General features: G+C 32.1%; 2 protein-coding genes and 1 pseudogene across 2 annotated transcripts; all 3 read right to left on the bottom strand.

Annotated features, from left to right (window-relative positions):
• Window positions 1-2,274: 2,274 nt before the first annotated feature.
• LOC129319339 (G-type lectin S-receptor-like serine/threonine-protein kinase At5g24080) lies at window positions 2,275-4,805 on the bottom strand. The gene is made up of 3 exons (XM_054964373.1): window positions 4,747-4,805; window positions 4,577-4,642; window positions 2,275-3,462 (listed from the first exon to the last, which is right to left on the bottom strand). Exons 1-3 carry the CDS (start codon window positions 4,796-4,798, stop codon window positions 2,369-2,371), a joined length of 1,212 nt encoding a protein of 403 aa, XP_054820348.1. The 5' UTR covers window positions 4,799-4,805; the 3' UTR covers window positions 2,275-2,368.
• A 3,330-nt stretch (window positions 4,806-8,135) lies between these two features.
• On the bottom strand, window positions 8,136-11,711 carry LOC129319167 (G-type lectin S-receptor-like serine/threonine-protein kinase At5g24080). Its single transcript, XM_054964151.1, has 4 exons — window positions 11,623-11,711; window positions 10,987-11,060; window positions 9,572-9,646; window positions 8,136-9,458 (listed from the first exon to the last, which is right to left on the bottom strand). Exons 2-4 carry the CDS (start codon window positions 11,030-11,032, stop codon window positions 8,236-8,238), a joined length of 1,344 nt encoding a protein of 447 aa, XP_054820126.1. The 5' UTR covers window positions 11,033-11,060; window positions 11,623-11,711; the 3' UTR covers window positions 8,136-8,235.
• Window positions 11,712-13,396: 1,685 nt separating this feature from the next.
• Window positions 13,397-14,873, bottom strand: LOC129319692 (G-type lectin S-receptor-like serine/threonine-protein kinase At5g24080; annotated as a pseudogene).
• Window positions 14,874-21,435: the final 6,562 nt, after the last annotated feature.

Here is a 21,435-nt window from a genome sequence, read left to right as displayed (position 1 = left end):
TTATTATTTTTTAATCATAATTTATTTATATTAATTGATATTAAAAATTAAAAACAAATACATAATCTTTAATTTATATATATAATAAATGCATCAAATTAAATATTCCCTCTCATTCCTAATTATAAGACATAATTTTGAAAGGTGTAGTGTTCTTCTATATAAGACAATTGACAAATTTTATACATAATAATAATAATAATAATAATAATAATAATAATAATTTTAAAATAGCCCTAATCAATGAAAAAAAAAGATTGGGTTCACATTGGAGTGAAGTTAGAAAAATGTTTAGCATTAATTGAAAGCAGAAGAGGAGAGATATAAAAATTTAACTCATAAATTAGTTAAAACTATTTTATGGGGATGCATAAATTGAATAAAATTGTTTTAGAATCACATATAATTTAATTAAACTTGTAGTAACATATTATAAAATTCATACACTCCTTAATATTACATGTTTAACATTGTTTTTATTAAAAGCTTCTAAATATTCAAAAGTCTTAAGTTTGAGTCCTAATCTAAATATTTAGCAGCATTTGGTGGGACACATGCCTCTCAAAGAGGTGTTCTCCATTGCTGAACAGATTAGTCTGGTCAAGGACTCAGGGCACCAGAACTCATGTAAAAAAAAAAATTATAAATATACTTTATTTTGGAAATATCAAAATTAAATTTGCCAAAATAATAATTCAAAGACATGCAGTGTTGGGTGGAGCTAAAAATGTCCACGTCACAGCATGCCACGGAGTCAGCAACCGCGTGAAAATTTATGTCTAATGTCAATGTTAGTTCCTTCACGGACAGAATTCTTTTAATAATTACAATTTTTTATTGGTTAAAATAATTTTTTTATTGTAGATCGAATAAATCAAAATGAATGTGTGTATGAAATTGATCTATTTGAAAAACAAAAAAAAATGTTGGGATCTGGTCAAAGTCTCGTTACATGCCAAGGTGCTACCGTGTCATTCGTTCTACTATTTCTATGATCTTTTCCCATTATATCACAATCTATGTATCATCAATTTATTGAGTGATCTTATAATAATTGAGTTACGGAACAAATTATATAATAAAAAGTCTTGTTATAATAATTTAAAGACCCTTAATAGAATTTAAAAGCCTAGTTAATAAGACACTATATTATATATATATATATATATATAAAAAGACAAAATTCTCTAAATTATATTTCTACCGTAAATAATTGATAAAATATTCTATATGGGTAAGTGAATAAATTAGCCCCAAATTATAAGTTTAGAAGTCTTAAAAACAGTGCAATTTGATCTTTGTTGTTAACACAAGTTAATTTTGATCATTAATTAACCCAAAATAATAGAAAATGATCTAACCCAAAAAAATTTCTTAGTCTTTTTCTATCATTTTTTAAATCCTTGTCTATAATTTTGAGACCAAAAATAAAGTTACAAATGTAATTTAGAAAAAAGTGTTAAACAGTATGATAATTGAGTCATGGCACAAATTATATAATAAAAAGCCTCTTTATAATAATTTAAAGACCTGTAATAGAAATTAAAAGCCTAATAATAAGACACTATTATATATATATATATATAAAGACTAAATCCTCTAAATTATATTAATTGATTGAAAATTTTATATTCGTCGCACTAATTTAATTCAATATTTCATCTAAGTAATGTGAATTCTAAAATATAATTCAATATTTATAGTTTTCATTTTAAGGACAAATTTCTTAATTTAATATTTTTTTATATATTATAAGATCGTGTGACACCTCCAATAAAAAATAGGTGTAGGATTCACAGTGAAAAAATATAAGTGGCGAATATGAGAACTTTAGCAAAAATATAATGATTGTTTTGGGACCTATAAAATTACAAATTAAACTTGGAAAAAAAAAAGTTTTTAACAGCATATATGCAGCCCAATTATTGTTTGTTTAGAAACGTGGGCTTGAGTTTGCTTTACCGCAAAAACTTCAACCGCAAACATCACCAGACAAACAAAACATCCAATATATACATATAATTAAATTAATCACTGAAGAATATAATATTTTCGATAACTTATATACTCTTAACTGTGGGAAGATGTTATTCATTAAATTTAATTGAGGTCTATTTCTTTTTCTTTTTTTAATACAATTATCCATTATTTACGGGCGAGTTGGGTAAGATCACATTGACAATAAAGCTGACTCAAAACCATTAATTAAATTAGTATAATCCCTTACCTATTAAGTTATATGTTTGTTGGTTAATTGAGATCTATTTCAATCTCATACTTGATCATGATAGACATATAATAAATATTACAAGACTTGGTCGCTTCAAGAGAATATTGTGAATTAATACTAATATTGATTCATATTACATCAATTGGAAGATTGAATAGAGTGATCTTCATCCATGAGATGCTGAAAAGGGTTCGAAGGGTTTGGAATATCCATCAAACCTTCCAACATTTTTGCCACAACACTCATCATGGGTCTCAATTCTGGTCTGTACTGAACACACCAAAGAGCCACCTTTGACATTCTTTCAACTATCTCTTTATCTGTTATCCCACAACCTATTGTCAACTCTTCTAACTTTCCACTATTAAATTTTGCCCAAACCTGTCTCGGAAACCATTCTTGACTTTCTGGAAGGTTCATATCATGGTTCCTTCTCCTACCTATGATTTCAAATAACAACATTCCAAAACTATAAACGTCGCACCTGTGCGTTACCGGAAATGGCAGCCAAAGTTCTGGTGCAGCATAACCAGGTGTCCCTCTCAATCCTGTCATCGTGACGTGAGACTTTTCCCTGTTGAAAATCTTGGCTAAACCGAAGTCAGCAACCTTGGGACAGAAGTTTTGATCCAAAAGAATGTTTTCCGGCTTTATGTCGTAATGGATGATTCTTTGCTGGCATTCTTCATGCAAGTAAGCCATCCCTTTTGCAGTCCCAACTGCAATCTCATGAAGCTTTTGGAACGCTAAGATATTGTTTTCACGAAACAAATACTTGTCAGGAGAACCATTGCTCATGTACTCATACACTAGAGCCCTCATGTTGTTTTCAAAGCAAAATCCAAAAAGACGAACCAGATTCAAATGATGAACTCTTCCAATTGTGCCCACTTCTGCCATGAACTGGTCCTCTATTCTCTGGTGATCAGAAATCTGATGCAGGACCTTCACTGCGACAATGGATCCATCTACTAGGACCCCTCTATAGACGGCACCGAATCCTCCTGAGCCCAACTTGTTAGAGTAGTTGTTAGTTGCAAGCATTAGCTGATGTGAGGTGAATCTGATTGGCTTGTCTTTTTCAATATCATTCAGGAACTTATCCACTGTGTGAGCCAAAAACTCTGCATTCGCACTATTCGGTCTTATGGCCACTTCTGTATCTCCGCGCTCTCCGTCCTTGCGAGTTTTAAGAATCACCAGGGCAATCTTTATCATGAAAAAACCCACAACTACAATAGGTAAAATTCAATCAGAACACTTGCCATCATAAAAGACAGAGTCTTTTTGTCCAAAAACATAAAACATAAAAACATATAGCTTGTTTGAGTTTATGTTTTAAATTTTTTTTGTTTTAAATGATGAAAAATAAAAAAAATTTTGAAAATGTATTTCATTTTTTATAAAAAAAATTAAAATTTGTTCTAATAAAAAATAGAACTTCTTTTCTATGTTCGATCGATCATCTTTCGTTTTACAAAATTAAAGAAGGGGCCAAGAACTTCATTATTAAAAAATTAATAAAGTATATTATTCTTTTTTTACCCTTCATTTTTACATTTTAGAATTTTTTTAGGTTAAAGGGAAATTATATTTTTCTCTAAAAGTTTTCTGTCAAGTGTAAGTGTGTAACTCATATCTTAATTTTCAATTGGCGCAAGAATGATCCAATAACTTATTATAATAAAAAATTAAAAAAACTGGATTGAATTATGTTAAATACTTTTAAGTTAAAATCTATATGTTGCCCATGACATATCTGAAAAAGTCTATATTTGCTTATGTAGTTACGGTTAAGTTTATGCAAGCCAAGACTTGCTTGTGGTCACCTGTTTAGGACTTGTTTATGAGCAAAATGATAAAAGGTTCAAACTTTGCATCAAAGTAACCTTGGGTAAGATATTCTGTCAAAATTTAGAAATACGAACCATTCTTTTAATATTAATAACAAATTGCTGGATGTTTCTTTTGATTTCAACATTAATAACCCAAGAATGTAATATCGTGCAAACCCAAAGTTTGAAACACTAATTGCTCCAACCACAACTTTTTCAAGCAAAATTGACCTTTAATCCTGGTTAGAATTTTTCAGTTAACAGTTAACATCAGTCAAATGTTACTTTGATTTTTAAATTTTTGGAGTAATACTGCACCAATTAAAAGTTAAAAATATTAGTTGTACTTGAGGAAAAACTTCAAAAGCAAATTTTCCTTTTGACCCTTAATTTTTTTTTTTTCAAATTCCACACAACTTTCCTCAATATATTATTAATAAAAAAATCAGGCGGTAATGATAATTCTTTTATTTTTTAAAAAAAACAAAGAAGTCTCTTAACTCTTAATTACCTGAGCTGATGATGATAGGGATTGTCGATCCAGACGTGGTAGCTATTATAATAACGCCAACAATCACTACAACACGAATCAATGATTCTGTCAACTATAATCTCTTATTGTTGGAAAGTGAGGAGTTTCCAACTTCTAATTTCACCTTTGCAAAACTTAATAAATCTTACCTGCGCATAAGCAAATTAATCTCAGAATGACAAATCTGGGTTGACTCATCATCAACTCCGATTCCTCATTCTGAGTGAAAGATCCAGATTCAATCTCCCCCATATACGAAGAACTTCACCAAAATGAGAATCCAATTAGTTTCAAAAACCATACAGACAAATGTTATGCTCGTCCATAAACTTGTTTAAGGGCAAAGCTAAAACCTGGATTGAATCCGAAGAATGTCTTCTCAGTCAAGAACATAAAACAAGAAGCAAATCACAATATCATATATAGAGCACTGAAACATGAATGAATAGTTAAGATGATACATACAGATAAGAAATTTCTGGCCATTGATTTATTATTGCTTTGGTAAATATAAGTCAAAGTTTGAAATAGTCCGGCAACAGAGATAAGATTAAGACAGCTTTGTCGACTGCGATGTCGATCATCTAATCTTTAGCTTAGACTATAGCTCTTGAAACAAATTATGCATGAAAAACAAATTTTGCTCATAATTAAAACTAATTTTCTTCATATATAGTCGCCGCCAGAAAATTTTCAAAAGAAAAATTTAGAATTTTTTTAAAACAAAAAAGGATTACATGTGGAAATTAAATACAGATATATGGGTTCAGCGGTTCAGGAGTTCTGTATTGTTCACCCCATCGCACCTGTTTACAAGAATGATTGCCTCAAGTTGATTGTAGAAAATCAAATATGTACTTAACTTTGATTTTAAATGATCAAGAAAAAAAAAAAGGATCATGGCGAATTAAACGCATGTAACTGAATTTTCTTCTCTGTTATATTCGTGGGAGCACAAGATGAGCAGATTTTTTTATTATTATTATGTTTTTAATATTTATTTTAATAGGTTTATGATCTCAAATAAAAATAATTTTTCTAATCAAAAATAAAATAAAAATACTTTTTAACTGACACATTTTCAAACAAAAATTATGATTTAAAAATAAAAAATTTAAAATTTAACCTGTTCAGATAAATTTTAAACGATCCAGATCTATATGTGCCCATCACTGATTCACTGAATTATTGAATTATGATGCGCATCCGATGTCAACCCCCCATCCCAAAATTCTCAGCTGAGAAGAAAACTAACGACTGAATTTTCCAGTTACCGTTAAGACAATTTTTTCCAATATTTTTTTATACCAATTTTTTCCAATCTTTTTTTTTTAACCATTTTTTCCCAAACCTCGTGCATATCAAAGCATGAGAAGTACCATGGTTATCTCTAAAAGCAGATTGAATCACTAACGTGATGAAAATCTTTGCAAGGTTTGAAGATTGAACTGTGTAAGATTCATGAACCTTTACGCACCCGCACGCACACACACGAGATCTATTGCTTTATTAAAAGAAAAAGATTTTAAAATAAATTAATAAAACCCAATTTTCCAATTTGACTACTGATGGTATTGATAAATATGTCAAAAATATATACATCCGGGGTTGGACAAGAAGGTCAAAAAGCAAATAATATGAGGACAAATGTCCCCCCTCCCGACATCGGTTCGAAATATAAATATTTTTTTAACTAATATTGATCCAAACTTTAATTAGTAATTTAATAATTGTAGAATTTTTATCCCATTTTACTTATTATATTTATTAACATAAATTTTTGTCTGAATTTATTACATTATTCTTATTCATCATTGGTAATTAAAATTAAAAGTAAAAAAGAAAAAAAATCCTCCTTAGTGGAAACTTAACTCACACACTAAAAGAAAATACTAGGAAGCTTTTGTCTACTTATACTAAAAGATGAATATAATATAATATTGAGAAAATTTTTGGGAGAATTACATACAAATCCCACACAATATATTTAAATACCACAAGATCTATTGACAACCTAAAAAAAAAAGACTACACATTTAATTATCATTTTTCTTTACTTAATTGTCAATGAACCTTATAATATTTAATTGTATTGTGTGTGGGACCTTAAAGTAATTCTTCCAAAATTTATTTATAAGTCTTTATTATTTTTTCTTAGAAAAAAAAGCATAAGTTTTTCTTAGGGGAAAAAAAACATATCTACGATCCTTATAGTTTGGTTTAATTTGTAATCAAGTGTCTATAGTTTTATTTATTAAAATTAGTCCCTTAAACTTTCACTTGTTAAAGCCAGTTAGCCCTTGACCTGTTAATGTTATATGATATGCTGATGATTATGCACACAATTGGATTGGAGTCCCTCATACATGTCTTCTTCTTCTTTCCTCTTTTTCTCCCCTTTCTTAATCCAACATGACTCCTCATATATGTCTTCTTCTTCTTTCCTCTTCTTCTCCCCTTTCTTTTCCTTTTCTCTCCCTTTTTCTCCTTGCTTGCTCGGCCGGTAATTCAGGCGAGTCGGGCTTATTTAGATCAGACTTAAAGTATCTTACTTTCTTAAAAAAGCTCATTTGGTCAAGTCCAATCTTAACTTTTTTTAGTCAGGTTCGGGCTAGCTCATTGAATTTGATTAAAATTACCAACTCTATATATATAGAGAACTAAAAATTATAAAGGTCAAGCTTATTCGAATCGGACTTAATTTAGGCTTGACTTATTTAGATCAGACTTGAAGTATCATACTCTCTTAAAAAAGTTTATATAACCAAGTTCGGTCTTAACTTTTTTCAAGCTGATTCAGGCTAGCCCATCGAGTTTGGCTCGAATTACCGACTCTACTACACCACCCCATCTATAACACTCAATCCTCATCGTCTCCATCTCCTTCTTCCGCCTCCAACTTCCTTTTCTTCATTGACTTCTATTCTCTCCACCTTCCACAAAACTATCCTAACCATTCTTTCTATTCTCTCCTTATCTTCCTCCATCCTACAATCTATTGTCAACTCAAAAATAAAAATATCTTAAGGCCATTTTTCTTTTCTTTTCTTCTTTTTTCAAACACACTACACTTGACTATTAAAAACTATCATTATTGGCCATTTTTAATTACTAATGACCACCATTATCACTTGATTTTTAACTCTAAGATTATTTTTAAATTAACATAGTCAAACACATTTCCTTTTAAAATGAGGCTACAATGGTTTTTTTTTTTCTTTGGGAAAAAAGTCTGAACTTTTACCTGAGCTGACAATAATGGTGATTAGTCTTTACCTGGATGTGATAGCTATTATAAAAACACCAACAATTACTACAATATGAATCAATGATTCCATCAACTATTTATTATTGTTGAAAAATGAGAACTAATTATAAAAACATTATTAATGGGAACTTACCAATTACGCATAAGAAAATTCCTAATTCTTCCAATAAAAGATGATTTATCGGGATTTCGCTTTGTATAAAATAAATAGTTTTCAAAGAGTCACATCAATTTATTTGATTATATGACAAAGTCGGTATAACATTTTATTTTTATTGTAGTTCAACAGCAAAACAACTTTAAAATATTATACATCCAACATGATCAAATTAGTTATTGTAGAATAAGATTTTCAACAACTAATATACTCTTAACCATGGGAAGAATCCGAATAAAGGGAAGATGTATTTCCATCTAAAGCGTTTATTTCGATCTCACACTTTCTCATGATAGGGGCTGTACCATCAATTTGAGACTTTGTTACTTCAAGAGACCAGCTTGAATCAACTGAATCATCCATTAAGTGTTGAAAAGGGTTTGAAGGGCATTCAGGAATATCTATCAAACCCTCCAACATTTTCACCACATCACTCATCATGGGTCTTAAATCAGATTTATACTGAACACACCAAAGAGCTATCTTAATCATTCTTTCTGCCATCTCCTTATCCTTCTCCTCTATCCCACATAATGCTATCAACTCTTTTAGTTTCCCACACTCAAAGTTTATCCAAACTAGTTTTGGAAACCATTGTTCACTCTCTGTGACTTTCTTATCAACATTCCTTCTCCTACTTATGATTTCAAATAACAGCATTCCAAAACTATAAATATCGCATTTGTGGGTTATAGGAAATGGCATCCAAAGCTCTGGTGCAGCATAACCAGGTGTCCCTCTCAATCCTGTCACTGTAATGTGAGATTTTTCCCTGTTATAAAGCTTGGCTAAACCAAAATCAGCAACCTTAGGACAGAAATTTTGATCTAATAGGATGTTTTCTGGCTTTATGTCATAATGGATGATTCTTTGTTGGCATTCTTCATGCAAGTAAGCAATACCTTTAGCTGTTCCAACTGCAATCTCATGGAGCTTTTCAAATGCCAAGAGACTTTTTTCGCCAAGCAAATACTTGTCAAGAGAGCCATTACTCATGTACTCATAAACCAGAGCCCTCATATTCTTTTCAAAGCAAAATCCAAAGAGACGAACTAGATTGAAATGATGAACTCTTCCAATTGTACCCACTTCTGCCATGAACTGTTCCTCTATTCTCTTGTTTGAAATGGCATGCAGAACTTTCACTGCCACAATGGTTCCATCATTAAGAGCTCCTTTATAAACTGCTCCAAATCCTCCTGATCCCAGAATGTTGTTGTAGTTGTTAGTTGCAAGCATGAGATGTTTTGAGCTGAACCTGATTGGCTTCTCTTTTTCAATATCATTCAGAAATCTATCCACCCTATATGTTACAAACTGTGTGTTTATTGCACTATCTCCTTCATCTGCAACTTGTGCAGGATTATTTCTCCTTTGGTGCTTATATTTTTTAATAAGAACCCAACTGATAACTATTATTATGGTACTTGCTGCAGCTGCAGATTAAGGTACAAGACAAATGATTCAGTCTATAAAATTCTTGCAATCTCTTAAATTAAAAACTTGGTCAAATTGTTGTATGATTTCTTAACCAGATTCTAAATCTTACTTGTGCCGACGAGGATAGAGATTATTGGCGGTACACGGAAGGATGGGTTAGCTGTTAATATGGTAACAATCACAGCTACAATACAACAAAGATATAATTGATTCAGTCAAAATTCATGCCACCACTAAACTTAAAAGTGCGTTTTGTTTGTATGTGCTATATATATATATATGTGTGTGTGTGTAAAATTGACGTCGCTTCTTATAATTTTCATTTATTTTAATTCAATCAGTTTCATTAAAATATTTTGTATCCTTTCATTGACTGTTCAAATTAAAAAATAATTAACCCAAATTTTATTTTATTTTACTTTTGGAATTTTGGAATTTTTTATTTTAATTGGAGTATAATATATAATAAAATTAATCTTTTAACTGTCAATCTTTATTATAATAGTAAGGAAAAATCACTGTGAAATCCCTACAACCATTCAAAATATCTAAAGGTCTTATCAAATCTAAAAATAGCGGTCCCTAAGGACTTAGAAGTAAATAAGATTAAAATAATAATTACCAAAATACTCAAGTTATGAGATACCTTATTGATAAATTGACAATAGCCATTCATCACAAGACAAAATTTGTAGACAAGTGAGGCATTTGCCAATGATAAAGTAAAAATTTATTAGGTGAATGATGGATGCCTCATTTGCTAATGGCATTTGCCCTATGATAAATGGTTATTGCCAAGTTATTAATAAAGCATCTTATAACGTGGGCACTTTGATAATTATCATTTCAATCTTATTCACCTCTAAGTCTTCAAGGATGTGATAGCCACTTAGGGGTTTCATTGGACTTTTTGGTATTTCGAATGATTGTGAGGTTTCATGGTAATTTTCCCAAATAATAATGTTTTTCATTGAAAATAAAAACTAAAATTTTAAACTGCCCACGTTAAAGCTTCATGATTCAATAATTTTTCTCAAATATAAATCATCCTTCCAAGTAATGTTTTTAGAATTGAATCAGATATTGAACTGAAAAGTTTAGCGGTTCATGATTCGTATGGTCAAACCGAGTTGGATCAAAGCTACATGATATAATATAACATCAAATGATTAAAAAAATTGATCATTTTCTAAAAAAAATGACAAAAAAATAAAAAAGAGGCATTTTTTGAACAATTCAATTTTTGAAAACTAAAACCAATTTCTGACTTGATTTAGATTCCTAGTCCAATCATTAGTTTAAAGCGGCCCAATCTACCCAACTCTCCAAACAATTTTTTTGGCTTGACTGAACTATTAGCTTAATTAATTAATAGTTCAGTTTGATTTTTAAATCACTGCTTTTAAAGTGTAACACTATATAGGATCGCAAAATCAATAACATGTTATCGAGCAGCATCATCATATCATTAAAAAGTAAGGAAGACTAATAGTAATTTAACCCTTAAAAAGATCTGAATCTTACCTGAGGTGATAGTGCCAATGATTATTCGTTTCTTTAAAGATGACATGATGGTTGAGTTGCCCCAAAATATGAAACTTCACCAAAGCAAAAGGAAAAAAATACAATCTTTAGTCCTTATAATTTTATTAAATTTTATTTTTAATTTTTATAATTTTTTTAATATTTTTAATTTTTATAATTTTAAAAAGATTGAGTGACCTTTATTTTTCGGGTCTCTATAGTTTCTATTTTTTAATAGTTTTAGTCCCTATAAAAACTAAAAATACTGAAAAAAAAGCTATAGAAATTAAAAATAAAATCCAATAAAACTATAAGAACCAAAGATTATGTTTTTTTCAAGTAAAAAAAAAAGAACAAAATCAATCAATTCCAAATCCATATATACATGGTAAGATACAAAGATGTTTAATAATTACATTGAACTTAAAACTTACAATTAAGACACAAACATAATTTTCCCTTAATTTCTTAAAATTAAACTTAAACTAAAAAATCCATATTTCTCAAAATTAAGGGAAATCAAATTTCTCTTGAGGTGGAAAGCATGAGGAAAACGCAACAAAAAGCCAAAAAAGACACAAATATTGAGAAACAAACAAGAAGAAATTAGCAAAAAGACAGTTCTAAATATCCTACCTATGAAGATACCAGTAGCAGCAGCCGCAGAAAAATACAGAGCAGGAGGAAAGAATTCAGAAATGGCTCTAACATGGAATGTTTTAAAGTGATGATGCAGATAAGTAATTGCAGTTTCATTGTACTCTGTTAATTAGAAGTCCAAGATTGAATAATTCAGCAAAGCAGAAATTATTGTATATAACATGTCATTGTCTAAGATTGCTACGTATTATGTCACACCATAGAAACTCGTGTTATGTAAGTACGCTCAAAATCAATTTTTAATATCATAAGCAAATGCTTGAGAAAGTTCTGCCTTATCATGATAAATAAGTCAGCTGTCATTTGATTGGTCTTTCAATTCTCTCAGTAAACTAAGCTTAGGAAGCTAGAAATATTGTATTAGGTGTAAGTTTGTTGATTCTTAGAATTATGCAATGTGAATGTGGGAAAAAGTTTTATTGTTTAATTAAGCTAAACTTCTGCCAATACTTGTCCAGGTCATAAGAAGGGACGGATCTACTTGATAGTTAGAGGGGGCAAATGCCCCCACAAGGAAAGAAAAATATTTATATAAAATGACCCAAAAAATTTCTTTAACCCCAGAAAAATTTTTCAACTGCCCCCTGTTAAAGGAAAAAATTATTTGCCTCCTTGAAAGTTTCACTTATCTTCCTACAAATTTATTTAACTCAAATCTAACATAGAGTACATGTTATAATTTCAAATAAGGATATAGTTTGAGAAAGAAGGAATAGTAATTTTAAAAATAATTTTTATTTTTTAAAATAAAAAATTTATCACAAAAAATCCTCTACTACACAAAAGTGGTTAAATTTTATTTATATTAGACAGTTTTATTTAATACACCATTATAATTTTATGCTTTATGCCTTATTCTCTAATAATTATTTAACAAATTTTTGCCTCTAATTTAATTTAAAAAATATTTAAAATTATATTTTAAAAAAATAATATTTGTATTGAGTATAATTTTTGCCCCGACTACTCAATTTTTCTAGGTCCCTCATTGATCATAAGAAAGATGATATAAATGTGATGCATAGAGCCACCTGTTCACCAAAGCAGAGATTTTAATCATAGAGCCACCACCAGACTACATGATTCAGATGAGCCATGACTTATCTAATGATCTTCCAGACCCATTTGTTTTACTGTTGGATTTTTGCTTTTTTGGGTACTAAAAAGAAGTCACTCACAAGCTTTAATAATTTCTCAATGACAGCTTGGTGCAGCCAATGATTGGCAGAACACAGAGCATGATTAAAGACTTATCTGCTTTTTACCTTTCAATAAGAACTTCATAATTTTATTGAATCATTTTTAACACGTAAAATTAGTTCACGAACTTAGTGGATTGTATTGGAGAGATAATGTCCTTTAAATATCTCCTGCTATATGGATATTTCAAGACCAAAATTATGTTCCAGTGAATTTTTTAGAGTTTCTTGTGTTGCTTGGAGTCCAATTTTTGGCCACACTGTTTCTCACAGCTCTCTTCAAACTTATTCTACTTGCATACATATATGCATGCAAATGCTATTGCTTGTTCTTCACATTTCATTACCTAATTCGCATGATAGCCGCTGTTGAGGAATTATTTCACTACCTAGAATCAGGATCACATTTGATATTGCTATTCTAGTCCAATAAATGAATTCATCAAAGTTTCCTTTACCCCAGAAAGTTTGGACTGGATAAACATAAAGATTTTACAGATGAAAAGACAAATAACCCTAACAGAATCAAATCACTTGGAAATAACATCCCATTAACCCAAGCTTGAGGCTATTGCAATCTCATACTTTCTCATGATAGGAGTAGCATCCCAAGTGCCAGAACCAAAATTAAGATTAGCTACTACTGCTTGACTTGTATCCATCAAATGCTGAAACGGGTTCAAAGGTTCTGGGATTTCCATTGAACCCTCCAACATTTTTACCACATTACTCATAAGAGGTCTTGATTCAGGTTTATATTGAACACACCAAAGAGCTATTCTAACTATTCTTTCTGCTCTCTCCTTATCTTTTTCCTCCATCCCACAATCCATTGTCATCAACTCCTTTATTTCCCCATAATCTCATCTTTTCCAAACCCACTTAGGGAACCACTCTTGACTTTCTGGAAGGTTGATATCAAGGTTTCTTCTCCTCCCAATGTTCCCATGAATTTTTTAGAGTTTGACGTGCTTATACTCCAATTTTGCTATACTCCATCTAAAACTAGGAAATGACCCCTAACAGAATCAAATTACTAGGAAATATCATCCCATTAACCAGTGCTTGAGGCTATTGCAATATCATACTTTCTCATGATAGGAGTAGCATGCGAAGTGCCAGAACTAAAATTAGAACCCTCCAACATGTTTACCACGTTACTCATAAGAGGTCTTGATTCAGGTTTATGCTGAACACACCACAAAGCTATCCTCACCATTCTTTCTGCTCTCTCCTTGTCTTTTTCTCCTATCCTACAATCCACGGTCAACTCCTTTAGTTCTCCGCAATCATATCTTTTCCAAACCCACCTAGGGAACCACTATTGACTTTCTGGAAGGTTGATGTCAAGGTTTCTTCTCCTCCCAATGATTTCAAACGACAACATTCCAAAACTATAAACATCACATTTGCGCGTGATAGGAAATGGCATCCAAAGGTCTGGTGCAGCGTAACCAGGAGTCCCTCTACCTCCTGTCATGGTAATATGGGTATTTTCTCTGTTACAAAGCTTAGCCAAACCAAAGTCAGCAACCTTAGGACAAAAGTTGCTGTCCAAGAGGATGTTTCCTGGTTTATGTCGTAATGGATGATTCTTTGTTGGCACTTCTCATGCATTTATGCAATGCCTCTGGCCGTTCCAACCGCAATCTCATGAAGCTTCTCAAATCCTAATGTCTTGTTTTCACAAAACAAATACTTGTCAAGAGATCCATTACTCATGTCCTCATAAACTAGAGCTCTCAGGTTCCCTTCAATGCAAAATCCAAAGAGGCGAACGAGATTGAAATGATGAAGTTTTCCGATTGTACCCACTTCTGCCATGAACTGTTCCTCTATTCTCTTGTCAGAAGTGCCATATAGGACCTTCACAGCCACGGTGGTTCCATCACTGAAGGTTCCCTTGTAGACTGCTCCGAAACCTCCTGACCTAAACATGGTGGAGTAATTGTTTGTCGCAAACATTAGATGTTTTGAGCTGAACCTGATTGGCTTCTCTCTCTCCATTTCATTTAGAAACTTGTCCATCGTGTATGTCAGAAACTCTCTGTCTGCAGTGACTGGTTTCACAGGATTGCTTTTATTTCGGCCAACACATTTTCTGCATACCAAAACTACAACTAATACTTTCACAAACATCACAACTGCAATGGGTGTAATGATTCAGTTAGAAATCCATGATTATTATGAATTTAAAATATGTAATCGAATTGCCAAATTTTGTTGAAATATATCTAATATTCATGATTTTTTTTTATTCAGTTTTACTTGCATAACAGCTATCACATGCGGAGCACCAAAAAATAAATTCAAATTGATTATCATTAGTCCCAAGGGATATCGAAATATAATTTTCACTAAATTAAAAGTAAAGAATTTCTTGGGCTAGCATAAACAAACACATCAGACTTCTCAGCCTCCCTGCTAATTAGACACCTATAATCTTTTTTGGTCATCAATCAAGTACAAAATACAAATACATCAATTGTCACAAGCTTCGAATGATTTGAGGCTGGCTTAATCAAGATATACAGATTAAGAACTATAATTAATACATTAGACTTCTGAAGTTCGTGGAAAAAGAAGTACAATAGGAGAAAATAGTAATTAATATTGTCTTGAAACTTTAAAATGACATATAATTATAAAAACAAAAAATTTCTTCGAAATGAATTGACATTTGTCAGTTAATAAAATTCAAGGACACGAAAAACTGAAGTAAAATGAAAACAAGAGCTCTGAATCATACAGAGGGCGACGATGATGATGGTCCTGATGCCTCTTCTCTTGCATCTCCTTGATTCGTGGTTGACATTGTTGAGGATATATACATACATACATACATACATATATATATATATCAATCAAGGAATTAGCCAGTGTTGTAGCGTGAACAAGTGAAGAAGGGGGTGAAACGCAATTATGTAATTTACATGCAAATTTTGATGCAGATCACAGATAGAATATCTGGTGAATAGTCTCTTTTCTTTAAGTTCGATCTGAAGAAGAATGGTGTTTGGACACATTTGCTTAATTGACGATTAGTCCACCGTGAGATACGGACTTTTACGTTTTTTCATACCTCCGAGACTTTGAACAGTCCGCTTGATTTAGGCCCAAAATTAAAGGAAAGGATTACAAAATAGAAATAATGAGTTAGTAGACATTTTTCTTTTTTCTTTTTATTTTGGGTTCTGACAAAGATGAAAAATAACTCCGCCTATGTTTATAGCCGGTCCCAAGCCCGGGTAAAGGAGGAGGGTTGTGTTAGGCCATCAACAGCCAATGTAAAAATTTGTTGAATCTATCATGAATATGGACAATAGACGTTATAATGTTAATGCTAGGTCGTTGCCCGTAAGTAACGCGCTGCATGGCTCGAGTACAGTGATAAGTGAGTTAAAGCCGCTGCATCGGCGCCCGGATGTAGTGTTAAATGAGCAAGGGCTACCGCGTCATTCTGGACGCACGCGGCTAAAGAAGTTAGTCCATAAGAGCAAAATTAGATTTGATACTTGGAATGTTGGGACATTAAATTGTAAATCTGTAGAGGTTGTAGGGGTTATGATTCAAAGAAAATCAATATCCTTTGCTTGCAAGAAACAAAATGGCGTGGAGAAGAAGCTAAGGATATTCAAGGTTTCAAACTTTGATATACGAGAAAAGTAAGTGCACGCAATGGAATAGGCATCATTATAGATAAGGAGTGGAAGAAGAACGTTGTAGAAGTTAGTAGAATTGAGACAGAATTATTTCTTTAAAAATGATAATTGGACGTGAGACTGTTAATATTGTTAGCGCTTATGCACCGCAAGTCGGGACAGAAGCCAGTCTTAAGGAATTATTTTGGGAGGATCTGGAGGGGTTGATTCGACACATACCACAGAGTGAAAAGATTTTTATTAGAGGAGACTTTAATGGGCATGTCGGGAGGGAAGCTGGTCAGTATGCGAGGCGGTGGTTTTGGTTTTGGAGAGCTAAACAATGAAGACAAACTCTTCTTGATTTCTCATTGGCGTATGATTTTAAGATTGTCAACACTTGTTTCAAGAAGAGAGATGAGCATCTCATCACTTACAAAAGTGGAGCCTCAAGGTCACAGATTGATTTTCTTTTGGTTAGGAACACAGATAGAAGACTTTGTAAAAATTGTAAGGTGATCCCCGGAGATGCTGTAACGACACAACATAGGTCCTAGTCCTTGATGTGTGTATTATGAGTAAAATCTAAAAACGTCGACAAGTAGTAACACCAAGGATTAGGTGGTGGCAATTAAAAGGTGAGAAGCAAGATATTTTCAAGCGAAATCTTTTGGATAAAGGAATTTGGGATTCTCAGGGAAGTGCTAACATCATATGGGAGGATATGGCTAAAAAGATACGGGAGGTTGCAAAAGTAGTTTTGGGAGAATCGAAAGGTCCTGGTCCGAGAGATAAGGAGTCTTGGTGGTGGAATAATAGTGTACAGGACAAAATCAAGTATAAGAAGAACTGTTTTAAAGCCATACATTTGTGTAACAATGAGGAAAATTGGGAGAGGTACCGTATGGCTAAGAAGGAAACTAAGAGAGCTGTGGGTGAAGTTCGTTCTAAAGCTTTTGAAGAATTTTATAAGAACCTTGAGACGAAGGAAGGAGAGCAAAATATTTATAAGATTGCCAAGAGTAGGGAAAGAAAATCAAGAGATCTAGAACAGGTAAGGTGTATTAAGGATGAAGAGGGAAGAATTTTAGTTACAGATGATGAAATTAAAAATAGATGGGAGACTTATTTTTCTAAACTTTTCAATGATGGAGAGGATTCATCTAGTAACTTGGAGGATTTAGTAACTGGTGAAGGAGAACAAAATTTGTCATTCTATCAAAAAATACGTGATAAGGAGGTAAAGAAGCTCTTAAGAAAATGGCAAATGGTAGAGCTAACGGACTGATTGTATATCTATCGAAGCGTGGAAATGTTTAGGTGAAGAAGGGGTGAGATGGTTAAATAAGTTATTTAATGTGATTTTACAATTCAAGAAAATGCCTGATGAGTGGAGGAGAAGTACATTAATTCCTATTTATAAAAATAAAGGAGATATTCAGAATTGTACTAACTATACAGGGATTAAACTCATGAGCCACACAATGAAATTGTGGGAGAAAGTAATTGAGCACAGGTTGAGATTGGAGACAAGTATTTCTGAGAATCAATTTGGTTTTATGCCAGGTAGATCAACTACAGAGGCGATTTATCTACTAAGGGGATTAATGGAAAAGTATCGTTATAAAGATAAAGATTTACACATGGTTTTTATTGATTTGGAAAAAGCTTGACCGTATACCAAGAGAAGTGCTTTGGAAAGCGTTGGAAAAAAAGGAGTACGGATTGCTTATATTAAAGCCATACAAGATATGTATGAGGGGGTAAAAACTAGTATAAGAACGCTTAGTAGTCAAACAAAGAATTTTCCTATAAAGATTGGACTACATCAGGGATCATCTCTGAGTCCTTATTTATTCAACTTGATTTTAAATGTTTTGACGGAACATATTCAAGAGGAAATCCTGAAATGTATGCTCTTCGCGGATGATATAGTTCTTATAGCAGAGACAAGAGAAGAGGTTAATTGCAAACTTGAGTTATGGAGGAGGACATTGGAGTCGAAAGGTTTTCGTCTGAGTAGAAGTAAGACGAAATATTTATATTGTAAATTTGGTAAAGGACTATTCGACAATAATTTGGAAGTAAATTAGGAGATCAAATTATACCTCAAGTGAAAAAGTTTAGATATTTGGGAGCCATTATTCAAAATGATGGCAAAATCAGTGAAGATATTTCACATAGAATTCAAGCTGGATGGTTTAATTGGAGAAAAGTTAAAGGAGTTATTTGTGACCGTAAGGTGCCTAATAAACTTAAAGGAAAGTTTTATCCCACTGCTATCAGACCGGCAATATTATATAGTAGTGAATGCTGGGCTCTAACGGGACAGCAAGAGCATAAAGTTGAATTAGCAGAGATGAGAATGTTACGTAAAGATAAAATTCAAATGAGCACGTACGCGAAAAAGTGAGGGTGGCACCTATTGAGGAAAAAATGGTAGAAAATCGATTGAGATGGTTTCATGTACAAAGAAGACCAAGGGAGGCATCAGTGAGAAGAGTGGAACATATAACTTTGAGTCCGATTAAGAGAGGTAGAGGAAGGCCTAAGAAAACACTCTTGGAAATTGTTGAACGCGATCTCTTAATTAATAATATTCCTAAAAGCTTGATAAATGATAGAGCACAATGGCGTCTTGCAATCCATGTAGCCGACTCCACCTAGTGGGATAAAGGCTTGTTGTTGTTGTTGTTGTTGTTGTTGACAAAGATGAAAAATAATAGTCCACAACAAGTTGTCTCAGTGACAAGTTATCCCGGATTTAACTTCGGCATTGATATGTCTATGTACATGTATGTATAATTTGAATTTGCATAACTAAAAAATAAAAAAAAGAAAGACGTGAAAAATAAAGTTCATATATTCCTATTTTGTATTATTTTCTTTTTAATGGTATAGAGTATAATTTAATTTTATAAATTTTATGCATGTATTTTCTTTTATCCAATCAAAATTAGAGAGGTATTCAAACGATCAAATATCTAAAAGTTATACTAAACTTCAACTGATTAATTCGGATCGAGTCATAAGAACTCCAAAGTCATCAAAGCTCTTTCAATATTTCAAAGGTATTGTTCCTTTTAATTCTAAGTTTAGATTTTCCAGCATTTTAAATTATGAAGTTTGTGTAAATTTAGGAAAGAAACAAGAGAAAATGAATAAAAAAAAAATTACAATCTCATATACATGACATATTCTATATTTTTTGGAGGTCACTTTCTCTATAAAGAATGCATTTCACACATAATTGTGTGACACTGTGACTTATCTAACATTGGATTAATCCCATATTGTTTGAAGCTACATAAACCTTGTTCTAAGTAATCACATATACTAAGAGCAAGCAGATTTCTTTTTTTAACCAACAAGAGCAAAACAAATTGTATTAGAAAAAAACAAGACACAAACTTGGATGATCATCCGAAGTTGCTCGCCGAGATCCAAAGCAAAGTAAAGAAGGGAAAGACTTGTGAATTTACCATCTTGCTCCGGTCTTATTTACAAGACTCTGTCCATTAGTTTTTAATACAAGATTCTTTGTATAATTTAATGAAATATTTATGACTCATTTTTTTAAAAATATTAGTCTCTCTCACTCTTAAATAATTGAATCAATGAAAGCTTTGTGCCGCCAATGATGGGCAGAGCATGATAAGAGACTTTTTTGCTTTTGTCCTTTCTTATATGCCTTGTTTGGCTAATTAACAGCTTGCTTTTTAATTCTTGTCTGTTTTAACTTCCTTCCTTGGTAACTTGTAGACATTTTAGATTCAGTTATGATTAACTTTTGATTGAATTATTTCAGTGAACATGGTAATAAACAGCCATGGCTGACACAAATGCAGCAGAATCACTCTGATTAGAGGCCCCAGCAGCTCAAGAACTTCTGAAAACAAACTCTTTCAATTTTATAGAATCTTGCATTTTGATAAACATAAAATGAATTCATAATCATGATATAATGTTCATCAAGCTTTTAATTTTATATGGATCTTGTAATAGGACCCAAAAACTCTCATGTTCTGATTTTTTTTTTTTTTAGAGTTTGATGTGCTTATGCTCCAATTTTTGCTATACTCTATTTGGTTTCACTCTTCAAACTACTTTAGTGTTTTCCATACTTTTGACTTCAATGACAAAGGAGAGGCCAGCAAGGGTCGCAGTCCTTCAATTTTTTAAAGTTTTCTTTATATTATATAGGTGTTATGTACTTTCAACCCTCATAAAATTTATGAAAACTTTATAGTATATGTGATTTTTAATTTTGATCGCTCTTATTTTTAAATCCTGGCTCCGCTATTGTTTGGCTTCACATCATCATCATCATGCATATCTTCTTGTTTTTTTCTTCACCATAATCCAATTCCCTTGTATAGTAGAATAGGCATGCAGGGACGGATATAGAAATTAGCACATCAGGAAATAGGCATGGATCTAAAATAGGTTCCTTTTGGATATGATAATTCCTCTTTAGCGCAGGCAATTCTAAATGGCTAGACAACCTCTATTTTTATTGAAGACATCACACATACAGCTTTCTAACTCATTTAATGCGATGTTTGGAAAGTAAAAAAAAAAATATTTTCTAAAAGGGAAATGATAATTGCACCTTATCCATTTTCTTTTTAAATACATTTTTCATTATCTCTCTGTTTCTTTTGGAAATACTTTTCCATATGCTAAATATGCATTAAGAGTTTTCCTCTAGCTTGGATGCTAAGAGCTTCACAAGGCCACCAATTCGCTTGTCAAGCATTTTGACAGCAGTATATGTTGTAACTCTAAAGTAAAGGCCTATTGTTGACCCCTTATATTGTCATATTATCAAATTTGGGGGTGTTCACGGGACGGGACGGGACCGGAACACCCCCGTCCCGTGTCCCATCCCGAAAAAAGATCGGGACTGAATTTTGGTCCCGTGTCCCGTCCCGTCCTGAAAGTCGTCC

Source organism: Prosopis cineraria, unplaced genomic scaffold (genome assembly GCF_029017545.1).
Source record: "Prosopis cineraria cultivar Desert tree isolate PC_DT_omini unplaced genomic scaffold, ASM2901754v1 PC9, whole genome shotgun sequence".
NCBI classification, from domain to species: domain Eukaryota; kingdom Viridiplantae; phylum Streptophyta; class Magnoliopsida; order Fabales; family Fabaceae; genus Prosopis; species Prosopis cineraria.
This window is presented reverse-complemented; position numbering and strand designations above follow the sequence as displayed.